General features: G+C 36.1%; 1 protein-coding gene across 1 annotated transcript in view; it reads right to left on the reverse strand.

Annotated features, from left to right (window-relative positions):
* Window positions 1-2,970: 2,970 nt before the first annotated feature.
* LOC150086682 (monocarboxylate transporter 12-B-like) overlaps window positions 2,971-21,514 on the reverse strand; it is a 103,242-nt gene continuing 84,698 nt past the window's right edge. The window contains exon 6 of the mRNA XM_090371524.1: window positions 2,971-3,241. Coding sequence (XP_090227650.1) covers window positions 3,099-3,241 — 143 coding nt within the window. The 3' untranslated portion in view covers window positions 2,971-3,098. The remainder of the gene's footprint in view (window positions 3,242-21,514) is intronic.

Consider the following 21,514-nt stretch of genomic DNA (forward strand, 5'->3'; position numbering starts at 1 on the left):
ATCATCGATTAGAGTTATATCTTCGAATCTCAACATTATAAAAAAGAAAAGTGCTCTCAATAAATTATATTTTTTGCTATAATGCTCGTTCGTTACTACACTCAGGGTAGTAGAAAATGAAAAATACCTGTGGGTAATTGTGCAGTCAGATATAAAGTTTTCTGAGCAGTGCAAACAGTCTGCAAGAATAGTTCATGGTGTCTTGTCAATGATACACAGGAATTTTTCTAGCAGGGATAAGGAGGTGATTATCCCCTTGTATAAAGCAATGGTCAGGCCACACCTTGAGTACTGTATACAGGTCTGGAGGCCTCCTTTTAGGAAAGATGTAGAGCTGCTTGAACGAATACAGAGAAGGGCAACCAGACTGGTGAGGGATACAAAGGGTTGCTCTTACAAGGAAAGACTTAAGTTCTGCAAATTTCAGTGTCTGGAGACTAGGCACCTGGTGATCTGATTGAGGTATATAAGGTCTTGAATGGCTTGAGAAAGCTCAATGCTGATAGGATTCTTCCCCTTGTCCAGATTAGTCGCCTGAGAGGACATAAATTCAAATTGAGGAAAGACAGTTGTAGAATAGATGTGCGGAAATTTTCCTTTAGCCAGCGGGTGGTTGATTGCTGAAACCAACTTATATCTGTCGTTGTAGAAGTTGACAGCTTAAATAAATTCAAGGCAGAACTAGACAAACATTTGGAGTTAAGGAATTGGTGAAATGGGAAGTTTTTTTTTTTTTGGCTGATGCTATATAAGCTTGCATCATATGACTTACTAATGCTAATGCTCAACAGATACCTGTTCAGAGACAATGTCTGTGATCCGTTAGATCGGCTTACACTCATCTTTAGCGTTATAAATTAATATAACTTTAATATAACTAGTATTAAAAAAGACAACAAATGCAAAAATAATATTTGAAACCACTTTAACGATTATAAAATTTAAGGTTTGTTAAATACACGAACATGCAATGGTCTCTGGCGACCTGAGCGCATTGTCGGTTTTGAGAGCCATCCTTTCCTTTGTTATAATCATTTAAGAAACGTTTTGGGGCCCGGTGCATCGCATTCACCGCACCCTCCAACCTCAGCTTTGCTCAGCCCTGGTTAAATATGAAAACACGAACAAAAGCTCAGAGTTTAGAAGCGAAACAAATGACTTTCATTTATTTAACTTTAATAAGAATGATTTCAGCGCTGCTTTAAGTTCCGAGAATTTTAGCATCGCTAGAGGACGGAACTTACCCCCGATAAGTACGTTCCGTCTCCTAAAACCATGCTAATTTATACAATTACTTAATTTATAAAAATTAATTATCATAAAACTATTAAATAAATATCTGATGGATTATTTATATACACTGATATTGCAAAATATTGCAGAATGCAGTCATCAGAGAATTGGTCCTGCTTTAGCGGAAATACTCCTTGTCATTGATTACGAATGTACACACACATTCTCGATGATGTTAGACCATTCCTGTAAGAGTATCTGTCTGAGGTTTCCCACATTCGTTGGTATTGTTCCAAATAGTCGCACATACTGGGATTTGTTAATAAGGAGGCCTGGAAGCAACTGAATCCAACTCCAACCCTCAAAAAATGTGAAATTTACTTGGTCATTTTAATGTAGAAAAAACTATATATATTTTTTTTTTCTTTTGTATAGTGGTGCTTAAAAGTCATGATACAGACCAGATGATCGATTTCAAATGTAAGGACTGCGAAGGCTAAGAAAAATACCACGATCTTTAAACAATCCATTCACAATCCTTGCCTTGTATAAAACAGCATTGTAGTTTTGGAATTTTCGGTTACTTTTATTTATTTATTTACTTTTATTTTTTTTTTCTTTTTTTTTTTTTGCTGATACCATCGGTTTGTGCTCCCAGTGGTACAGAATCTGCTAGCATCTACTACTAGATGCCGATGCGCCATAAAATTCCTAACAACCAACCAACCATCTACTACTAGAACTGATTTTCCCTCCAGTGTGCGAGATTCTTACCTTGTCACTTTCCTTTGATCATGCGCGTATTGTTGCTGCCCGCCTCCTCGTGATGTGAACGGGTACTAGGAAGCAGCCTTCCTGATGGTCGCTGCTCCCTAGTAATCACGTGACCAGAAATAACAAAATTGCACAAGACACACACTTCTCGGACATAACACCATACTCATATCTGGAGTTGAACTAATGTTTAGGTGCCGCCGTATATAAGACATAACACATGTCCATGTACTCTTACGTAGCACAGTTGGTAAAATCACCATTCTCCCTACGTCGGGTGGAAAAAAAACTTGAGTTCGAATCCCATCGATGACGCGAGGAATTTTTATAGGCCTTTTTCGCAATGTGGCTCAGTTAGTGGGTCTCAGGCGAGGGTAGAACGTTTTTTATCCCCTGGAAACTCGGGTTTTTTGTCCATCAAGCAAGCAGCAAATCGAGCACAGAACACTCACTTTACAGACATACGGTGCAATATGGCCTAAGTTGCATCTAAAACCCTGTAATAACAACATTCCGTTACCATCATGGTACAGCAACAATAATTAGGTACACTTGAAATTTAACAGAACCCCTCAAGGATAATGAGAGGATTAGAAAATGTCACGAAACATAGACCACCACAAACACGATACACTCTGGATCCATTGAATTTTGTAGCTTCCTCCACAAATACTTCCTCCTATTCCATTATCGATATGTACGCTTAGCTAATATTTTGTTAGGGCAGCATATATTGTACTACGTCTGTGGGTTAGTTGAATAGCTAAACAAAGTGTCATAAGAGTCACTTGATAATATTTTAATATTGTCCAATGGCGTAAGAAAAAAAAAACAGAATAAAGCATGTCAAAATAAAATTAGTTTTATTTTCGAAAATTGTATAATTTTATGTTACAAATTTTTATATTATTTGTATTATCCTTCGTGACAAATGTTAGAAGTTACGAAAGTAAATTAGACACGACAGCGATACGCTGACTTTAAATGCAGTGAAGGATAATATAACAACATATTTTCCAATCTGACAGTAAAGTGCCCCTTTTTTATTGGAATATTTATGTCTTCTGGGTCATTGTTGCCAGCAATAGGACCTAATTAACGTCCGTGGTAGTGGTGTCGTTGCAGTAACGGGCAGCACAGGGAACCAGGAAGCTGACTACAGCTGACACAACCAGCAGTGCTCCAGAAATGTAGAAAGGAAAATCATAGTTTCCAGTAGTTTCGAAAATTGATCCTAAAATTAAAAAATACGATTTTAAACTGTACATTCCATCAATAGCAAATAAATTTATAGAAAAAATGCAGAAGAACAACTCATAAAATGTCGTCTGCAATTAATGCTTTTTTGCTGGTTTCCAAAAGATAAAATTCAAGGAATGAAAGGAAGAATTATAATTTTCAGTAAGATTAGTTATAAATACAATATTAGTGGAAAGGAAAGTCTATACGGAAAATACTGTCTATCAAGAGGTTTTACAAATTATAAATAAGATGTTGCTAAAAACCAAACTAAACTAAAATTCAATAACTGCCCATAAAGATTTTATTGATTAACAATTACTCATATCTTTAAATTGGTAATAAAATATTTTTAAAATTTTTACTTTCAAAAAAGTGACAGAAGGCACAGCAATGGATAATTTTAAGGAAACTTTCATCCAAATTTGTAAGTTCTTTGATGAGTTCAACGGTTACAAGTTGAACTCATCAAAATATATTTGATTGTTAAATCGAATATTTATTATGAAAATAAATTAAAACTTTATAATAACAGAGAGACCAGATCTTTTATTTAAAAAAATTTAAATTAATAAATTAAATAATATTTTAAATAATTTCTGATTTTGGTTAACGAGAAAATATTTATAAATATAAATGTTCGATTGGTTTCAATTATTTATGCTAATACTTCAAATATTACTTGTTTTATTATACGAGTGGTGGTCAGAAAGTTCTGAGAACATTTTTTTTTTTTTTTTTGGTAGTTGTTGGAGTATCGACTTCTGTGGCCATAGTGCACCTCCCAAGGTTTTTGCAGTACTTTGATCCAAGCCCGAGGCGGGATTCGAACCCACGACCTTTGGGTTGCCAGGCAGGCACCTTACCCACCTGGCTAGCCCGGTCGGCTTCTGAGAACAGAGTACTGTACATAAAATGTATTAAGAGATTATAGAATAGGTTATGTTGAGAGTTCAAAATAACCTATTCTATAATTTTGACAGTTCATATTGTTAAAATGATAATTATTTTGATTTTAAGGCATTTTAACAATAATACATGGGCATTTGAGAATGTCCAAAGTTTGTGCAAGATGGGTTTCCGGAAGCCTTTCCATTCATGATAAAACATCAAATGCATTAAAAGAGAACTTAAAATTAATTATTGCTAATCCAGACAGATTATGGTATCTCGTTTGGTGACTGGTAATGAAGGTTGGCTCCATTTTTACAATCCTGTGTCCAAATTAGAAAGATGCAGTGGAAGTAAGGAATCTCCAACCCAGAAAAGGTTTCGAACCCAACCATCAGATGGAAAAGGTTGACTAAAAAGCAAATGAGGGAGCCTGGTTTTATGCTCAACCTGAAGAATTTTTTTTGGCCGATTAAACTCTTTGCAGGCTACAATAAGTGTATTTAACTTCGGGGCAAATATGGTGAAAGATAAAAAAGAAACATAGAATTTTTGTACCTGTGTCTTTTATACTCCGTCCTCAGATCTTTTTGACCATCCCCTTGTATACGAGGTGTGGCAACAAAATTTCCGGATTATCGCAATAAAAAGAACACAAAAGGGAAAGGGCTCAAACATTGTTTTATTTTTATGCAAAGTAATTATCACCTGATTGAACGCACTTATTACAATGTTCTAAAAATTTCTGAAAAGAGTCAGCGAAAGCGTCCAAAGAGGTGATATTCAGTTCGGCACCTACGTTTTTCCTTTTGTCCTAACGTCCTGAAATCTCTTTCCTTTGAGGGCAGATTTCACCTTGGGAAAGAGGAAGAAGTCCACCGGTGCTACATCAGAAGAGTAGAGTGGATAGTTGACCCGTACAATGCAATGTTTCTTCAGAAATGCTTTCCAACAAGTGCGGAATGGGCGGGGGCATTGCCATGCTACAAGAGCAAGCTGCCTTTCTTTCAGAATTGTGGCCCCACTCGGGAAATTTGCTTCAGTAGTCTTTGAAGCACCTGTATGTAGATCGCAGATTCTCTCCCCTTCAGGCACAAATTCCTTGTGAATCACCCCGTTTGTCGGAAAACATGATCAGCGTTGTCTTGATCCTGGACTTCTGTAGACGAAATGTTTTGGACCTTGGTGATGACTTTGAAGGCTTATGCATGCTCTGACACTTCGTCTCTTGGTCGTTCTGAAACACGCAACACTAATTTCCAATGACACTATAGTCGAGGAAATTAGGATTGTCTTGAAAAATCTGGATGAAGTCTACAGCACAAATTTTACATAGACCTTCCTTTTCCATAAATCTTCATGCAGAATTTCACGAATCGTCTCGTAATTCATACCCAGCTCATAAGCCATCATTCTGAGGGTCAAACGACGATCTCTTGACGCAATTTCCAGAACTCTTGTAACTCTCCTCATTTCCAGAAGTTGGCGGAAGCCCACTTCTTATTTTATCATGAACATTCTCACGTCCGTCTTTGAAAAACTTAAACCATTCAGACACGTTGGTACGATTTAACGCTTCAGTACCATAAACAGTTTTTAACATTTCATACGTTTGTGTTGCATATTTTCGCAATTTGATATTCGTTCGTTGCTTCATTGCAAAAATCGTGACACGGAACGTTAACGATGCTAACGAAATTGGTTGCTACTTAAAACCTGTCGGCTTACTGGACAATCACTGTACCATTATCTATTGGAGGAAGTTTGAACTACAACATACCACTTCCATTTATTTTCAAATTCATCGAACATGACCGCAACTGCACCAGTCCGGGAACTTTATTGCCACATCCCGTATGTAATCATGTTGACACTGAAAATCTAATTTTTCAAATACTCTATTCACGTCTCTTAATGCAAACTGAATATAGAATCAAGAAATGTAAGTAAGATTTTCTAACTACATTTCTAACGAATGTACAGATTTTCCACTTGTTGGTTGACGGGTTTTTGTGTGTGTGTGTTTTTCGAAAGACAAAAACTGGATAAATTTATATTTAATTCAAGTTTATGTGTTTACATGATATCAAGCTAAACAGGTTTCAATTTTCAACAGAAAATAAAAGCAAAATTAGTTTTTAATCATAATAAATGCAAAATAGTTCAGGATATGCATGCTAAATGGGTCATAGATAAAGATATTTAAGAGAGTGGTATTTCATTTTTAAAAATAAAAATATGAACAGAAATTAATTTAAGGCCACCAATACCTATTTATTTAACTGACAGTAATGGTCCTGTGCAGTGTATCAAGGAATCAATGGAGTTTTCATGATATTTAAATTATACGACGGACGTTTTCTTTTTCCGGAAAAACGAGTTAAAGTTCGCTTCAATAACAAAAATCACGTACACTTCTTTTTCTTCCATCTACAATTTAAAACTGTAGTATACATCGTTTCTGGTTTTTTGAATGACAAACATTCAATATCGGCTTAATGATATTAGTAAGTGGGTTAACAACATAAGAACAGAGGAATTTTTGGGTTTGGTGAGAATATTTCCCCCATCCCCACAAAGAAAGTGGGTCTATTAATTACGTATATACAGGTATGACATGAATCAATATTCCTCACGCACACTGCTTCCTCAAGGTGCTGTTTTCAAAGATTTCGTAGCATGAGCTCGGTAGCCTTCTTTTAATGGCTTAGTATTTGTATAAGAATTTTTTCTTTAGAATAATTGAATATCGGATTTATTTAATTTAGTCTAATTACCTACAATTCTATACTTCCTAAAACAAACATGATTAAAAAAATTCAGCTGATTCTGATCAGTTCAAATGAAATATCCTTTAAAGGCATTAATAAGCTCCTATATAAGAACTTACTAACGTTGGGTGAATGTAGATTTTGAGCAGAAATCATCCTAACGGCGATTGAAGGAATTCCTAAAAAGGTCTGTTCAATCGAAGCTGTAGTTAGTAAATCTTATGAGGAAGGAGTAGGGTTTCTCCTGTGAGGTTTTTCAGCTTGCACAACATGCATAACTGCTCGGAATACGCAAGCGTATAGACAAATAAATAATATAGTTATATACTGTAGTATGGATATATAGTATAGCATATATAGTATAGACAAATAAATAATACTCGATAAAAATCACAATGAACTAGCGCACCAAGGTCAAAGTGGAGTATTGCCCTTTGGTACTAATACAGTTTCAATAGTAAAGATGGTTGCAAGATATTTGTTCAAATCGGCGGCCATTTCGGCTGGATTGTCGATTATTCCACCACTTTGATTTTGCAGAGGACCTATTGAATTCACTCTCTGATCTTTTGTGCTTCATATATGAGTAGAGCTCTTTTTGCCCATTCTTATTCTCTTCGTCAACGATTTTTCATAGTCAGCTTTTGCAAATCTTACCTCTCAGTGGAGTTATTTCATATTTATTTATAGTTATCGTATGAATCAGCAGAGTCGCCCGATAGCCTGTAACTATCGTTTTTTTTTTTTTTTTTTTTTTCCTCGATTAAGTGTTTCAGCTCTCTTGTCATCCATTTTGGCATATTTATTTTGCAGTACTTTTCAAATGGAACGAATGTGTTTGCAGCATCCAGAGTAAATCTCTTAAACACTTCCCATAATGCATAGTATCAACTAGCATGTAGTAATAATTCTAGTTAACACAGCCCAAGGAATACCTAGGTCCACCATAGTTGCCTTCCTGCAGGATCGATCTCAGGAAGGGGCTAACGGGGCTGAAGTTCCCCTTTGTGATCAAAATGTGGATTTTTTTTTTTTTACTGCGATATTTATTATTATTATTAGCTATATGGTGGAAGGGAAGCCTGAGGCTTATGCTGTACTAGCACAAAAAAAAAAAAAAAAAAAAAAAAATTCCCGAGTTACCCTGAGAGAGAGATTGATTTGGTAGTTGTTGGCGCATCGGCTTCTGTGGCCATATTGCACCTCCCAAGGTTTTTGCAGTACTTTGATCCAAGCCCGAGGCGGGAATCGAACCCGCGACCTTTGGTTTGCCGGGCAGGTACTTTACCCACTCGGCTAGCCCGGTCGGCCTGAGAGAGAGAGAGAGAGAGAGAGAGAGAGAGAGAGAGAGAGTCAAAAGTAGAAGGGAATCACCAAGAAAGAGAAGAATGATGATATCCAGCTGAGGACCCTGGCTGTGCCAGCCCATACTCACCAGATGTGAACCCCTATGATGATTAAGTTTTAATGATTTCGCGCAATACTGCTTTTACCCTCGCTTTAGAAAATCTTGGGACCGCTTCTGTCTTCCTGTAATCAAAGTCCTGACGTTTCCCTTTGAATTCCGAAATTTCCTTGGACACTACCCATTTCATGACATGGTGATCTCCACATTATCGGTTCCTGAAATGTCGTATTTTTATACTACTTGGATCCTGCGTGAGAATTAGTTTAAGGATATTTGATCCTCTAGGCGCTAAGGTGTTGAAATAAATGGCAATCGTCTTAATTGACTCAAAAAACTACTATCGCCATGTGCTCTGCAATATCCATGATTTCCCATCTCTAAGTGGAAAACTAACTATAATGATGTTCTCGTTCTATCTTGCCGCTCAAGTTGTCAAAAGAAATTTTTATCGTACTCTTTGGAACATGAAACTGTCTATAACATTTTCCCACTAACATCTTTACTTTCTTTCTTAGTCATCTGGGACCACACGGACTCAACACATACCTGGATTTGATAAGGCTATGGAAACTTTATATCTCTCTTGAACACTGTATTCGCCGAAATGAAATTCATCATCCTCTATTTCGGTAGGATCCATGCTTCAGTTATTCCTGCAACATCAGCGATAGTTGATCTGACCAGGAGCTCGAGTTCACCCATTTTATTAACAATACTTCCAGCATTATATACAGGCCAGTTTTGTAATTTTCTTTTTACTAATTACTATCTTAATATATCTCTTATAGTTATTTACCCAAGTCTTTTTCCGTGGTTCAACTGCCGGATTTTGTTGTGTCCAAATCATTGATTCTTTTGATTTATATAGAATTACGAAGTATTCCACGAGTACTTCCATTTTTAAAATGTTTCTAACGTCATCTGAAAATTCGTACAATCTGATAGCGATGTACAAGAGATAAAATAGTTTTTTTTTTTAAATTTATTTATTATCTATACAACTCGATAATTATTTCCACAAGGAAGAGAAATCATAGCTATATCGTTAAAGAAATCGAATAGAAACCATCCCAGCGATTGTCGTTGTTATGCTCTTGTTTAAAAAGTAAATTGACGTATATATGGTATTTTAATAAGTTATTGCATATTCTGTAAAAATATATTCCTTTTCTCATGGCCAGGATATTATTTACTTGAAATTTAATCCCTGTCCGATTACTGTTTCACTGCATATATCAGACATGTCAAACTGAAGTCCCTCTGACGTTTACAGTGCGGTCCTTAAGTATTGTCAACTTTCATAAGTTAACAGTAAAAAATAAAAAAAAAAAAAGTTAACAGTACCTATCCGTAGCCGAGTGGGCAGGAGCGGGAGTGCAGTAGCAACCGGGGTTCAAGCCCCTGACTGCTGAATACGGTCGATCTGCCAACCCGCACTGGACCAGCGTGGCAGATTATGGTCCATTTCCTTCAACATGAATTGTTGAGGAGGCTTCCATCCTGCAGTGGGTTGATAATGGCTGCACTTTACTTTTTTATTTTTTATACAAAAATAATACACCTAAGGAGTTTGGCACCGTGGCTTTTCACAGCGATGCATTTTAATTATAATCCTGTATATTTTTAAGGACATATATTTGTGCAAATGCTTTATTTTATTTTTTTAGCCCTTTATTTTTCAGAATTTGCTTGTGCTTTGAAGGAGAGTACTTCACAAAAGAAATAGCTCAGAAAACAAAAAAAAAAAAAAAAAATGGAACATGTGATCATTTTCCATTGACGAGAAACATGCTCAGGTAATGGGCAGAGTTCATAGAAGGATCAATATTTCGCCTTTACTATGAAGGGTCACTCGACAGTATCTGCATACGGAATTCAGACTACTAGTAATTTATAGCAAATCACACATACACGCAACCATATTATTAGCCCTCAGCTCCTGGACGGAGCTAGTGGACTATCATTTATTTTTGCGGGGGGATAGATATTTTGTAGTTACGCCGTTGGGGCAGATTTGTTCTGTGAAGAAACCATAACCAGTGCACAGCGTTCAATATGCAAGTAGGGATGCGGAATACAGAATGAGTACAGTTTCAGCATTGGAAACAACAGAATGGCTGAAAAAGTAAATTTGTTTTGGTATTTACTTATCAAGTCTTGTACGTAAATCAGAAAATAAATAAATTAATTAGGTTTCTGGAGATTACAAAGGTGTTCATCTTATAGTTTAATCGAATTTTAACTCGGTTTCCCTAAACCGAATTAATAAACATATTTCCCTAAACCGAGTTTCGGGTTTTGTAAATAAACATAAAAGCACAATATTAACGATAAAAATATTAAAATCCATTTTTTACTTGAAGAAATCTTTTCGAAATGGAGGCATATCCACCGCTAAAAGTTGATAAAAATAACTTTGCGTGCGTATTTGTTGCTAATATTCTTATCGACCAGGAAATTCTAGAATAACACACATAATTCGTAATAATGAGAAATGTTAATGAAGATGGCGCAACAGTTGCATAATTTCCGGTTCCTATTGTTAACCAAACGAACTGGAACATAGTGTAAGGAAGTAGTTCGTCGAACTTGATGTGTAAATAATAACTTAATATATCAAAGGTGAAGCTTTTATATAATCTAATTAACAACATTTCTAGGGAAATTACTGCCCTTTTTAAATAAAAAGGTAAGAATTTTTATAACTTCAGTTACAATACGAATAGAATTCCTGTAGCGATCTGTCTTTAAAATATTCTGTGGCTTAATCTATTATCATATACTGTACTGTACATATATTTTAGGTTCAGTATGAATGCATTTCGGATGTTAATATTTATGGTGTTTTATATTTATAGTTAATATTTATGAGTCTACACGCTATGATTTAATCTGTTATCATGCTGTACATATATTTTATGTTGCGTATACGGAACTGCATTTCGCCTGTTAATATTTATGCTGATCAGGATTATGGCTACGCAGCTTGAATGCACATTTGAAATCAGGTAAGGCACATTATTTTTGCATCATTCAAGGTCATGGCCCTTTCTATACTTTGGCACCTCTGGTGGAGGAAGCCTCGTTTAAACAGAAGTCTTCACTGCACAGGGAAATTTTATAAGCTGTAGATTATAAATTTAGAATTTAAATAGATATTATCGCAAAAATTTAACAGGGAATCCATGAAACCGGTCGAACATTTTAGTATTTATTTCTAGATATTTAACTGTGTTAATTATGCTGAAATACAGGTGCAAAGCAGTCAAACTTAAAAATCAGTATAAAACAGTCCAGCAAGATGCCAGATTAATCTCGAGGGGAGTGGAGGCTTCAGTAATCGGTCACCTATGAGCACTTATGTTACAATACTAATTAAGTATCTAATGCCATTTTCATTTGGAACTTTTAGTTCAAAGGACAATGTATATACGTGAAGCCATTTGAAAAGCTGCCATCTGGCTTGTCGACGATTTGTCTGCGTGGTCTAGACTAGACCATCGCTGGTTGCTAATCTTATCTCGTTCTACAGGGCGACTCGCCGATAACAGATAATACCTCATATACACCGAGGTCACTTACTTGGAATGGAGTATCGTTCATCGAATTATAATAACCATCTTTTTAAGCGCATCTGGTATTATCTGATATTTTTGTTGTTTACATAAATACCACATAATTTTTAAGCGATTAATCGTTAGAAAAATATCATTACAACGTAAAAATGCTTACTGAAGAAGCACAAAGATTTTTGTGACAACAGCTTTTTGATAGTAATAAAAGCGGTACTTTCAGATATAACCTCTTTCCGTCTCCTGTTTTAATGTGCCGAATGATTTATTGGAACTTATCTTTCAGATATGAATAACAATGTACTTATTAAAATCAACAAACATACTCTAACACGCACGATTTCAAGAATACCCTGCGTGACTTGATAGCGATAATTTAACCAGTAAATTATATTGTAAAGACACTAGTTAAGATATATTAGCAGAATCGTAGCTTGTTTTGAAGATAGAGCTGTCACCTTAACAGGAAAGCGTTTTTCCCTAAACTGTTTCTGAGCCTTGTAGAGTGTTTGTAGCATTTTTAAACAAATTTAAAACAGCAAATAGCGCGCCTTTTCGATGTATCCTGAATCTTTCTGAGATCGGTAAGGCGCTATTTGCTGCATTTTATTATTTTTTCAAAATAAGTTGCCATTAGTGTTGCATACAAAGTATAATGTACTGTAAATGCAATATGTAAAAAAAAAAAAAAAAAAAAAATATATATATATATATATACTGTATATATATATATAATTTTAACTATGGAATACATGCTCTTCTGTGAGCGCGGATTCTAGCGCCGATTTTATGGTTTGTCTAGGGCCTAGTTGCTCGTAGCTGTATTCTAGGGCCGAAAAGTACATGTATATTGGTAAATAAATAATAATGATAAAGAATATTTATGTGAGACTCCAGAATTAATTTAACGTTCATATACTAATTTAATTAAGATAAAAATATATACAGAGCGATAAAATATTGTTAGTTAAAAATAAACAATTGTAAGTTAAAAATAAACAATAAGTATTTCTTTTATTAAATTTTAGTTTCCATTAAGTTGGCTTTAAATAGTGGGATGGTTGAGTGGGTGAAGACAGAGAGTGGTAATCAATGGACACTGCTCTTCGTGGACTAATGTTATTAGTGGAGTCCCTCAGGGTTCAGTGTTGGGTCCATTGTTGTTTTCTGTATTTATAAATGATATTGATGATGGTATATTAGGCTTAATGTCCAAGTTTGCAGACGATACGAAAGTTGGCAGGGTTGTTTGAGCTGGACATGTATTTGGAACGAACGGAGGGGTGAAATGGGAACGGGTTTTTTTTTTTTTTTTTGGCTGATGCTGCATAAGCTTGCTTTCTTGCATCGTATGCCTCTGCTAATGCTACTATCAAGTCATAATGTACAGTTAAGTATGACCGTATTAGTTCAATAAAATATGTAATGTTATATTTATACATATTAAATATTTTTACTAAGCAAAGGCAGAACTAGAGCGAGGCGAACGGGGCCTTTGCTTCAGTGGTCAACCGAAGGGAGCACCGAAATCAATTTATTAAATTTTTTTTTTTTTGGAATTTGTTAAGTGAAATTATCGGTACTCATGCGAGTCACGTGACGAAGAAGTGACTCGCAGATTCAATTGATAATGTGTACTGCAGTTTTCCAATGCAGATACACTTTTTCAGTGCTGGAATCGGATAGCAAGCTCGCTGCGCAACTGCAGTTATTCCTTGTTCTTATGAAAAACCCTTGACTAATTAACGGGGAAAGCCCTGCACCTCCTTGTCGGTCTTAGACGGGAAATAAAATATCTAAACGGGTGCCAGGGGACTAAGCTAATATTCTAAAACGAAGATCAATTATACATTAATATATTAGATTTTTCGATATTACTGAAACGTTATTTTCACAAATCTATTTGATAAATAAGACTGACGAAGTTTGAAAATGTTTACAATGAGTTTTATTGTTTCAAGATGAGTAAAATTTTATATCGTCCGCATATAGTAAGATTTTTATTCCATTTGGGAAAGGCATATACATGTACAGTAAGTTAAGTAATTTACACAAATGACAGTTTCTGGCCAAGAAACAAATGTGCAAGTTCGCCCTCCCACATCCCCCACCAGCTTTAATCTCAGACCTTGATCCTGCGACTTCTTTCCAAAGATGAATTCGAAACTGAAGCAAGAGATGACTTAGAGTTTCATTAAAAATCGTACGAAATACTTAACCATATTAAGAATAACAATTTCACATGTTACAAAAAATGGAAAATTCGCTAGACTTGGTGTAAGTCCCAAGGAGAGTACTCTAAAGAGGAGTAGTTATGAAAAATTAATTAAGTTAAACGAATCTTGTTTTAGAGTCTCTCCATCTCTCATTAGTGTGCTTTTGGACGTTGATGATCGAAATCAAATAATGCACAAAAATCAGCGCATGCGCTTTAAATAAGCGTTCGAAAAATAAAATAAAGCAGAATAAGAATATTAACAGGTATCAGGATACCACTGGCAATTAGTAACTCTGAACAAGTATAAAATAATTAAACGGAAGCTAAAAATTATAAACAGAAGCTGTCGGGGTAGTGACAGTAGGCTACTGATTTTTGCTTAAGGTCTTTGTTCTTTCCTCGCGCTTTAGTCATCGGTAGTGGGCAAATCTAGCACATAAAAAAGTAAAATAAGCTGACTGTTGGTAATTTATTTTTTTATTAATATTCAAAGCACGTCTGGAAATATCGCGAAAGTTCCATGCCTGTGTGAAATATTTATAACGTCACGCATTAGAATTCTTTGCACAACCTTATCTGACAGGAGGACATTTGCCTGAATGGAAATGAAATGGAATTAAACCGGACTCGATACATATGTTTTCATCGTTCCAGCTTTTTTTTTTTTTCTGAAGTTAGTGGTTTTTAAACAATAAGAAGTCTTCTGTTCTCAATAACATTAACAAACCCATGCAACTCGATTTTTCACAACACGTCTCCCATTCCTTCAGCCCACACATAGTTATCAACACTGCCTACTGAGTTTGATCTTAATCCGGGTTTAGTCCATTTTGAATGGAGATGTCTTTTCAAAGTTAATGTAGGTATGTCGCACGACGAGAAAACACATCATTGAAGGAGGGCACTCAGTAGTAAGGCTTCAAATGGGGAGACTAAAGATAATATCAAACTGAATACTAGGGGTGGTTAATATTTCTAAGATACAGTGACCACTAGAAGTGTTAAAATTAAATGAACTAGCTTAGTCCATTTGATTTTTCCTTGCAAGGAACTGTAATAGATCCACAGGAGGAAGATGTTTCCGTTGGCCAGTATAAGTTGACGTTCCAATAGTACACCATCAAAAAAAAAAAAAAAAAAACTTAATTGAAAAGAATTAATGATGGCTTCTGGATGGATTTCGTTGGAATTTCTTTCCAAAAGTTTGTTTACTGGATGCTTTCGCAATGCTGAACAGTAATGCCAGTTGTATAGCCAAAGTGTTCTCAGATTATAAAAATGGCATTTTCATTTAATTTTTTGACCTGTTACGTTCTGTTACGCTTCCTGAACATTAGCTCATACACGCACAGAACTCTGTATTAGTAACATAATTTAAAACTGTTAAAATTCAAAGTTGAAGCCCACTTAGCTCGTGCCATCCATTTCATAGAATGAATCATATTATCACATTTCCAGTAAGTGCATTTGCACCTCGGATAAAATCTTCGGTGTTACATTCCTAATAATCCCAATTTATTTCTCAATTCATATCCTGCAATCATTAGAGTGCCAAACAGACTAAAGGTCATCCATATCCGCGCCTGTCCACTGTTGTCACATCCAGTATGTACTACGTGTTATCCTACCCACTATCCAACCGTCCTAACAGTCTGTCAGATCCTACAGACCTCCTACAAAAACCTCTTCGTCTCTTTCTTAACATTTTCCCTTCCCGTATTCTTTTTCCATACTGGGTTAAGCCTTCACTCTCACTATTTCAATAGAAAAATCCACCTTTATTGAACTTTCGCTTAATGTGATGCCATTGTTGATCTGTTAGTATTTTTCAAAGCAGGCAACCACGGGCGGATTTATACACAGGTGCGCTTAACGCGCTATCTGAGGGCTTCTACATCAAAGGGGGCCCTCTGGAAATTTTCTGGAAGGTCCTTTGGAAAGATGCCGTTAGGGGAAGCCCACCTATTGACTTTGGTCTTCTAACAGCTTAAATTTGTTCTTGCAGGCAGCTACTGTTAATTGTACCTCATCTCCTTGAAAGTTTCATCAGATCGGTATTACAGAATACTGTGACAAGAAGTATGAGGGTCGCTCTGAAGCTAATGCCACCAATTTTTTTTTTTTGTCTTGCATAACCACTGCAGGTATGCCAGTTTAAACTGTATGTTACCTACTTCAGGTTTTTAAGTATTTACTTATTTTTCTACATATTCGCTATTACTTTATATAGATTTTCTCCGCCGCTGAACCAGGGCCTGCATCCTCCCCTAGTAAAAGCTGCTGTCAACCTCCACGAGCCAATTCTTAACGCCCGCAATGACAGCACCGTCATCAGCGAAGTGTTCTCCACGAAGACCATGCTTCATAGGGCTAAACAGGTGAAAGCCTGATGAAGCAAGGTCGGGACTGTAGGAAGTGGGAGGGAAATTCCTCGTCAGGATGCTGGTATGGGATCTAGCATTATTATGCTGAAGGGAAATTTTTCCTTTCTTCTCTGGCCTCATCCACGTAGTTCATGTCTTTGGCTCCTTCAAAGTCTCCACATAGCAAGCGGAATTGATCGTCTGTCCCAGTTTCAGGAAATCCACTCCACAGACTGCCACTTTGATTCTGGTTCACCCAAGTCGCATTTTCAATAAAGATGCTGTCACGAAAATCGTCGTCCATTGTCTGATACCACTCCAGAAGATAGGCCCAAGCTTGCATTTTCTGCTCCTTTTAATCTGTAGTTAGCATTCGTGGAACCAACCTGGCACACAGTTTTCTGTATCCCAGATTGTCCAGAATTAGTGAAAGTCTGATGGAGAAAGAGCATACATTACAGCCTATTCCCGCTCGCTCACTCATTTCCCGATTGTCAATGCGTCGGTCATCACGAATCAGTTTACCCATTCCTCATCGTTTTGAGGAGAGAATAGATACGCTCGACCTTGACGTGTCCTTCAAGCTGCTATCACCATCACCGGTACGCCTACCGTTTGTGTCACATCGTCTGTCTCGTTCTCATATTGGTCTCCAAACGTCAGTGCATCTAAATTATTATTATTATTATTATTAATATCAATTTATTTCCGAAGAAATGTCCTTTTACAGCTATGCAGCTAGAGGACATGAGTTATATACAGAGAAAAAACATAAAATACAGACATGTGCATTGCATACAGAGCCAGATACAATATACGGCCTTAAACAGCCACTGATGAAGATACAAAAACATATTAAAAGTTATAACAAATACAAAAACATAAAGTTACAACAAATAAAAGTGCATCCGGATACATCGAAGCGTGGATATTGCGGTATCACAGAGAGTCCACCTAGAGCATGACTAAGGCATACATGTCTGCAAGAATGGAAGATCTGTAGGTTCTGTCCTTGCAAAGTTTCTCAGCGTCTATGGCTAATCTGTTAAATATTTGGAAGGAGTTGTGTGGAAACATGTTGTCCAAGGAGGACATGCTACGCAGCTTCGATCTGTATGGGGAGGTGTTGGACTGGCATCTTCTGCTGTCGGACGGTCTGGCGATGATATCCCAAATATCGGGTGACCTCAGTTTTCCGGATAGAAGCTGAGAGAGGGTAAGAAGGTTCCTAGAGATGATGTGATACCTCCAAGGAAGCGTATTAAGATTGGTGACCAGAACAGATTTTGAGATTGTAGGTGTTAGCCCGGCAACCCTATTTAGCCATTTCAAGATCCAGAATTCCAGGGAGAGGAAAGGAACCTGGCTTGGTATGATGAGGGTGCTGAGGACCATATAGTCGAGGCATATAATGGAATTGGGAAAATGCAACGAAGAATGTATTTGATGATAAGGTCCGGGTTATGGAAGTTGGAGATCTCTTGTTTTACTGCCCATAAAGCCGAATATGTTTTCGTTCGAGTGGCATTAAAGTGAGGCAAGAAGGTGAGGTCTTTGTCCCAGATGATACCCAAATCTTTATGTTGGGTGCCTTTTTTAACTGGAGAATTCGCAATAATGATGTCCACATCGTTGGTATTTTTCTTCTTGGTGATAGAGAGTTGTGCAGTTTTCTCTTTATTAATGGAGAGCCCAATAGCATGAAGGTAGTTTTCCAGTTCATGTAGCTGTCGGTTGGAGCTCACAGTAATGGGTGCAGTGTTCTCTGCATTTATTAACCTGATAGCACATTGTTACTTCACACGCACACCTCAGGTGAAAATTTGAACGCTAGGTTTAAACCTTCACCTGATGCCATTACATTTTAAATGCAACCTGACACGAGCAGGGAAAAAAAAAATTGGATATTAGTTTTGGACGACTACCGTTATACCCTCCTAGTTCAGGCAGTAGAGCAGAACCCTCTTAATGTTGGGGTCGTGGGTTCGAGCTCCACGTTGGGCGACTATTCTTTTGAGATCCGATAAAGCCGATTAGTCAATCGAAACAACACAGAAGCATATGTGTTTGAGTGGACTAACGTTCAAGCCTGCATCTCTACTAAATACGGTTAATGATTATATTCGTTATTGAAATGATTAATTGTAAACTCCTCTGAAGTATAAAAAGGACATCATGCTTATATATATATATATAAAAAAGGTGATAAAAGAAAGTTATACTTTTTTCGGTAACCATACTCAATTTAAAACAAGAAAAAGTTTAGGAACTCTTCTATTAGATCAGGGGTGCGCAGCCTCTTCTTACTCGCGAGCCCTAAATTTAGATAACAATGACGCGCGACCCCCGTTTATTTGCATAGGGAGAAATATGAAAAATACGTTATTTATATGTTTTGAATAGTATTTATTATATGTATACAATGAAGATGGTACAGTATATAGAATAGAAAAACAGAAAAATAGAAAAACTCTCTCTCTCTCTCTCTCACATCTCACTGTCCAAGAGTCCAAGAGTGTCACGTCCATGAAAAAGACTAACAAGTTTCAGCAACAAGTACAATAACAGCCATCATAGACAGAGCATAAGATCAGAAGGCTTATCTCGATTGCTCAACTACATTTTATTTATTGTATGATGTCGCGGGGAATTGAAGGAACTACAATGGGGTCGTGAGGGAATTTCGCCTATTAAGGAATTTTGGAAAGAAATAAGATACAAACATAATACTTTTATCATTTAGCTTGACATTGTAGAAACTACAGTGTCACGCGATAGGATAAAAGCATTATGTTTTGAATATGATTTCTTTTTCAAAGTTCCTTAATTGGAGACCCTTCCTCGCGACCCCTCGAACTTTTTTCACGACAGTATATAGAATAAAACAGAAAAATAGAAAAACTCTCTACCTAAAAATCTAATACCGGGGTTGCGCACCCCGGTATTAGATTTCCTTAATTTTAGAATAACATTATTTGATGTTATGCTATTCTAAAAATTCAGTTAACAATTGCTATTCTAAAATTTCCAGTTAACAACTTCAAATATTTATTACACTCATGAATATGACTATGAATAAATCTGGTAAATTATGGTCTTAGTTTGGGGGTCAGCTGAATTTCTATCGTGAATTCGCAAGACCAAAGCGTGATTTCTTACGGCAGTTGAAAGTCTGCTGATTCCAAACAGAATTCGTATATAACAAGTTGCCAACTGAGTTTTCGGAAGCGTGAAGTTAAATACTGTAACTTAAATATAATCTCATTTGAAGAATCAATTGGCCATTCCAATAGTGCTATTCGACAATTTTGTTTTTAAATAAAATTTAAATGATCAATTTCGTAAAGAAAAACAACAACAAAAACGAAGTTTCCAGTACTTCTCATTATCATTGAAGATAAATAAATTTATATTTTGCAATTTCAGTGTGAAAACCAATCGGACGCTATTATGAAAGTATAAAGATACGATGGTCCTTGATTGGGGAACTGACAAGTGCTTGTGCACTGGTAGCTTGAAATATAACAAATTATCCGACGTCATGCCTGACATTTTAAAAATTCCTAATAACAATGGTGAGAGTGACGGAATATTTAGTTAGGTGGAAAAAAAAAAAAAAAAAACACTGAGTTTAGATCTTTTCTTTCTGGTAAATTGCTCTTAACAACAAGGTCTAAACGGAAGTGCCATTATTACAACGAAACATTTCTGAAGAGGGCACAGTCTGCAACGGTATCTTTCTTGAAGCAATTATAATCAGTTGATGTCTAATTGACAATCTAAATAGAAATCCAGACATGGAAGTAAGATAATGTTTGAAAGCATACTATATTGGTAAATAATCCAATAGCTGTATTTTAATATAAAATACGAATGGTTTCAGTGAAACTTAATTTCTAGTGCAGTGCGGACTTTAAAAAATAATAATAATAAACTCTTTTTTTTTTTTTTTTTGCTTGGCCAAAAAAATCTTCTGTTTTCCTCCTGCTTACAGTCACCCAATCTCCAACTTTCCGAAAGTCAGAAGTTGGCAGCTATGCAAACATACATTAGAATACATCCGGCCAAGTACGGTTCGTTGTGTAGTGAAACACTGCTTTTCATCACAGTGGTATCTGTTTATTCAGCCAAACGAAAGTACCAACTGCTGATATTTATTTTACATATCGTCTGCTCCATAATGTGCATATTTAATATGCAAGATAATAAGTTAAATATAAATATTCATATGAACATGAACTAATGCTGATCTCTGTAATTTTACTGAGCGGTTATATCTTAATCTCTCTATCTCTCCAAGCTTAATTTAAATCAATTTAAAGCTAAATGTTAAATAAATGTATTAAAAAAAAATCATCGCTATTCCACATTGCAACAGAGATGCAGCTATGGGAAAGCGTGACGGAACGGCTGTCTCAGAACGTAGATGGAGGGGCTGAAAGTTACCTGTGGGAGTCACAATTCCGTTGGAATATAAGGAATGGATGTAGAATCAACCCATGATCCCAGACACTGTGACTTCTCGATATGTCACTATGTTGTTTATCCAGAAATATTATTATTTTCTAATCTGGAAAAAACATTTGGGATTTAAAAAAATCTTTTGCTTGATCATTAACAAATGATCAAGCAAATGATCAAGTTGACAAATCAAGCTTGATCATTAACAAATGATCAAGCTTGATTTGTCAACTACATGCAACCTCGATATAACGCACCCTTTCATCCTGCGGATTCGGATATACCACAGGTATGATCATGTCCCCTCAAAATGAATTATGAAAAAAAAAAGTAGTATGTTCAAAGAACTTGCAATTTCATATTGGAAACTGGAAAAAGTGAATACTATGTATACTCGTATCTATTGTACACCCTATTACTTATTTCCAATAGGAGAAATTAGCTAAAAATTGGCTGTAGAATTGCTTCGATATATTCGGTATTCAGTTGAAGAGTAATTTTTGTAAATAGGACTAGCCAGAGATTAATTACTAAAGACACCCAGCTTCCCCCTTCAGCTAGAGATGCGATAAAAGAGTACGTAT

This window comes from Mastigoproctus giganteus, chromosome 4, assembly GCF_048544385.1.
Source record: "Mastigoproctus giganteus isolate SK-2022 chromosome 4, ASM4854438v1, whole genome shotgun sequence".
In the NCBI taxonomy this organism is placed as follows: Eukaryota; Metazoa; Arthropoda; class Arachnida; order Uropygi; family Thelyphonidae; genus Mastigoproctus; species Mastigoproctus giganteus.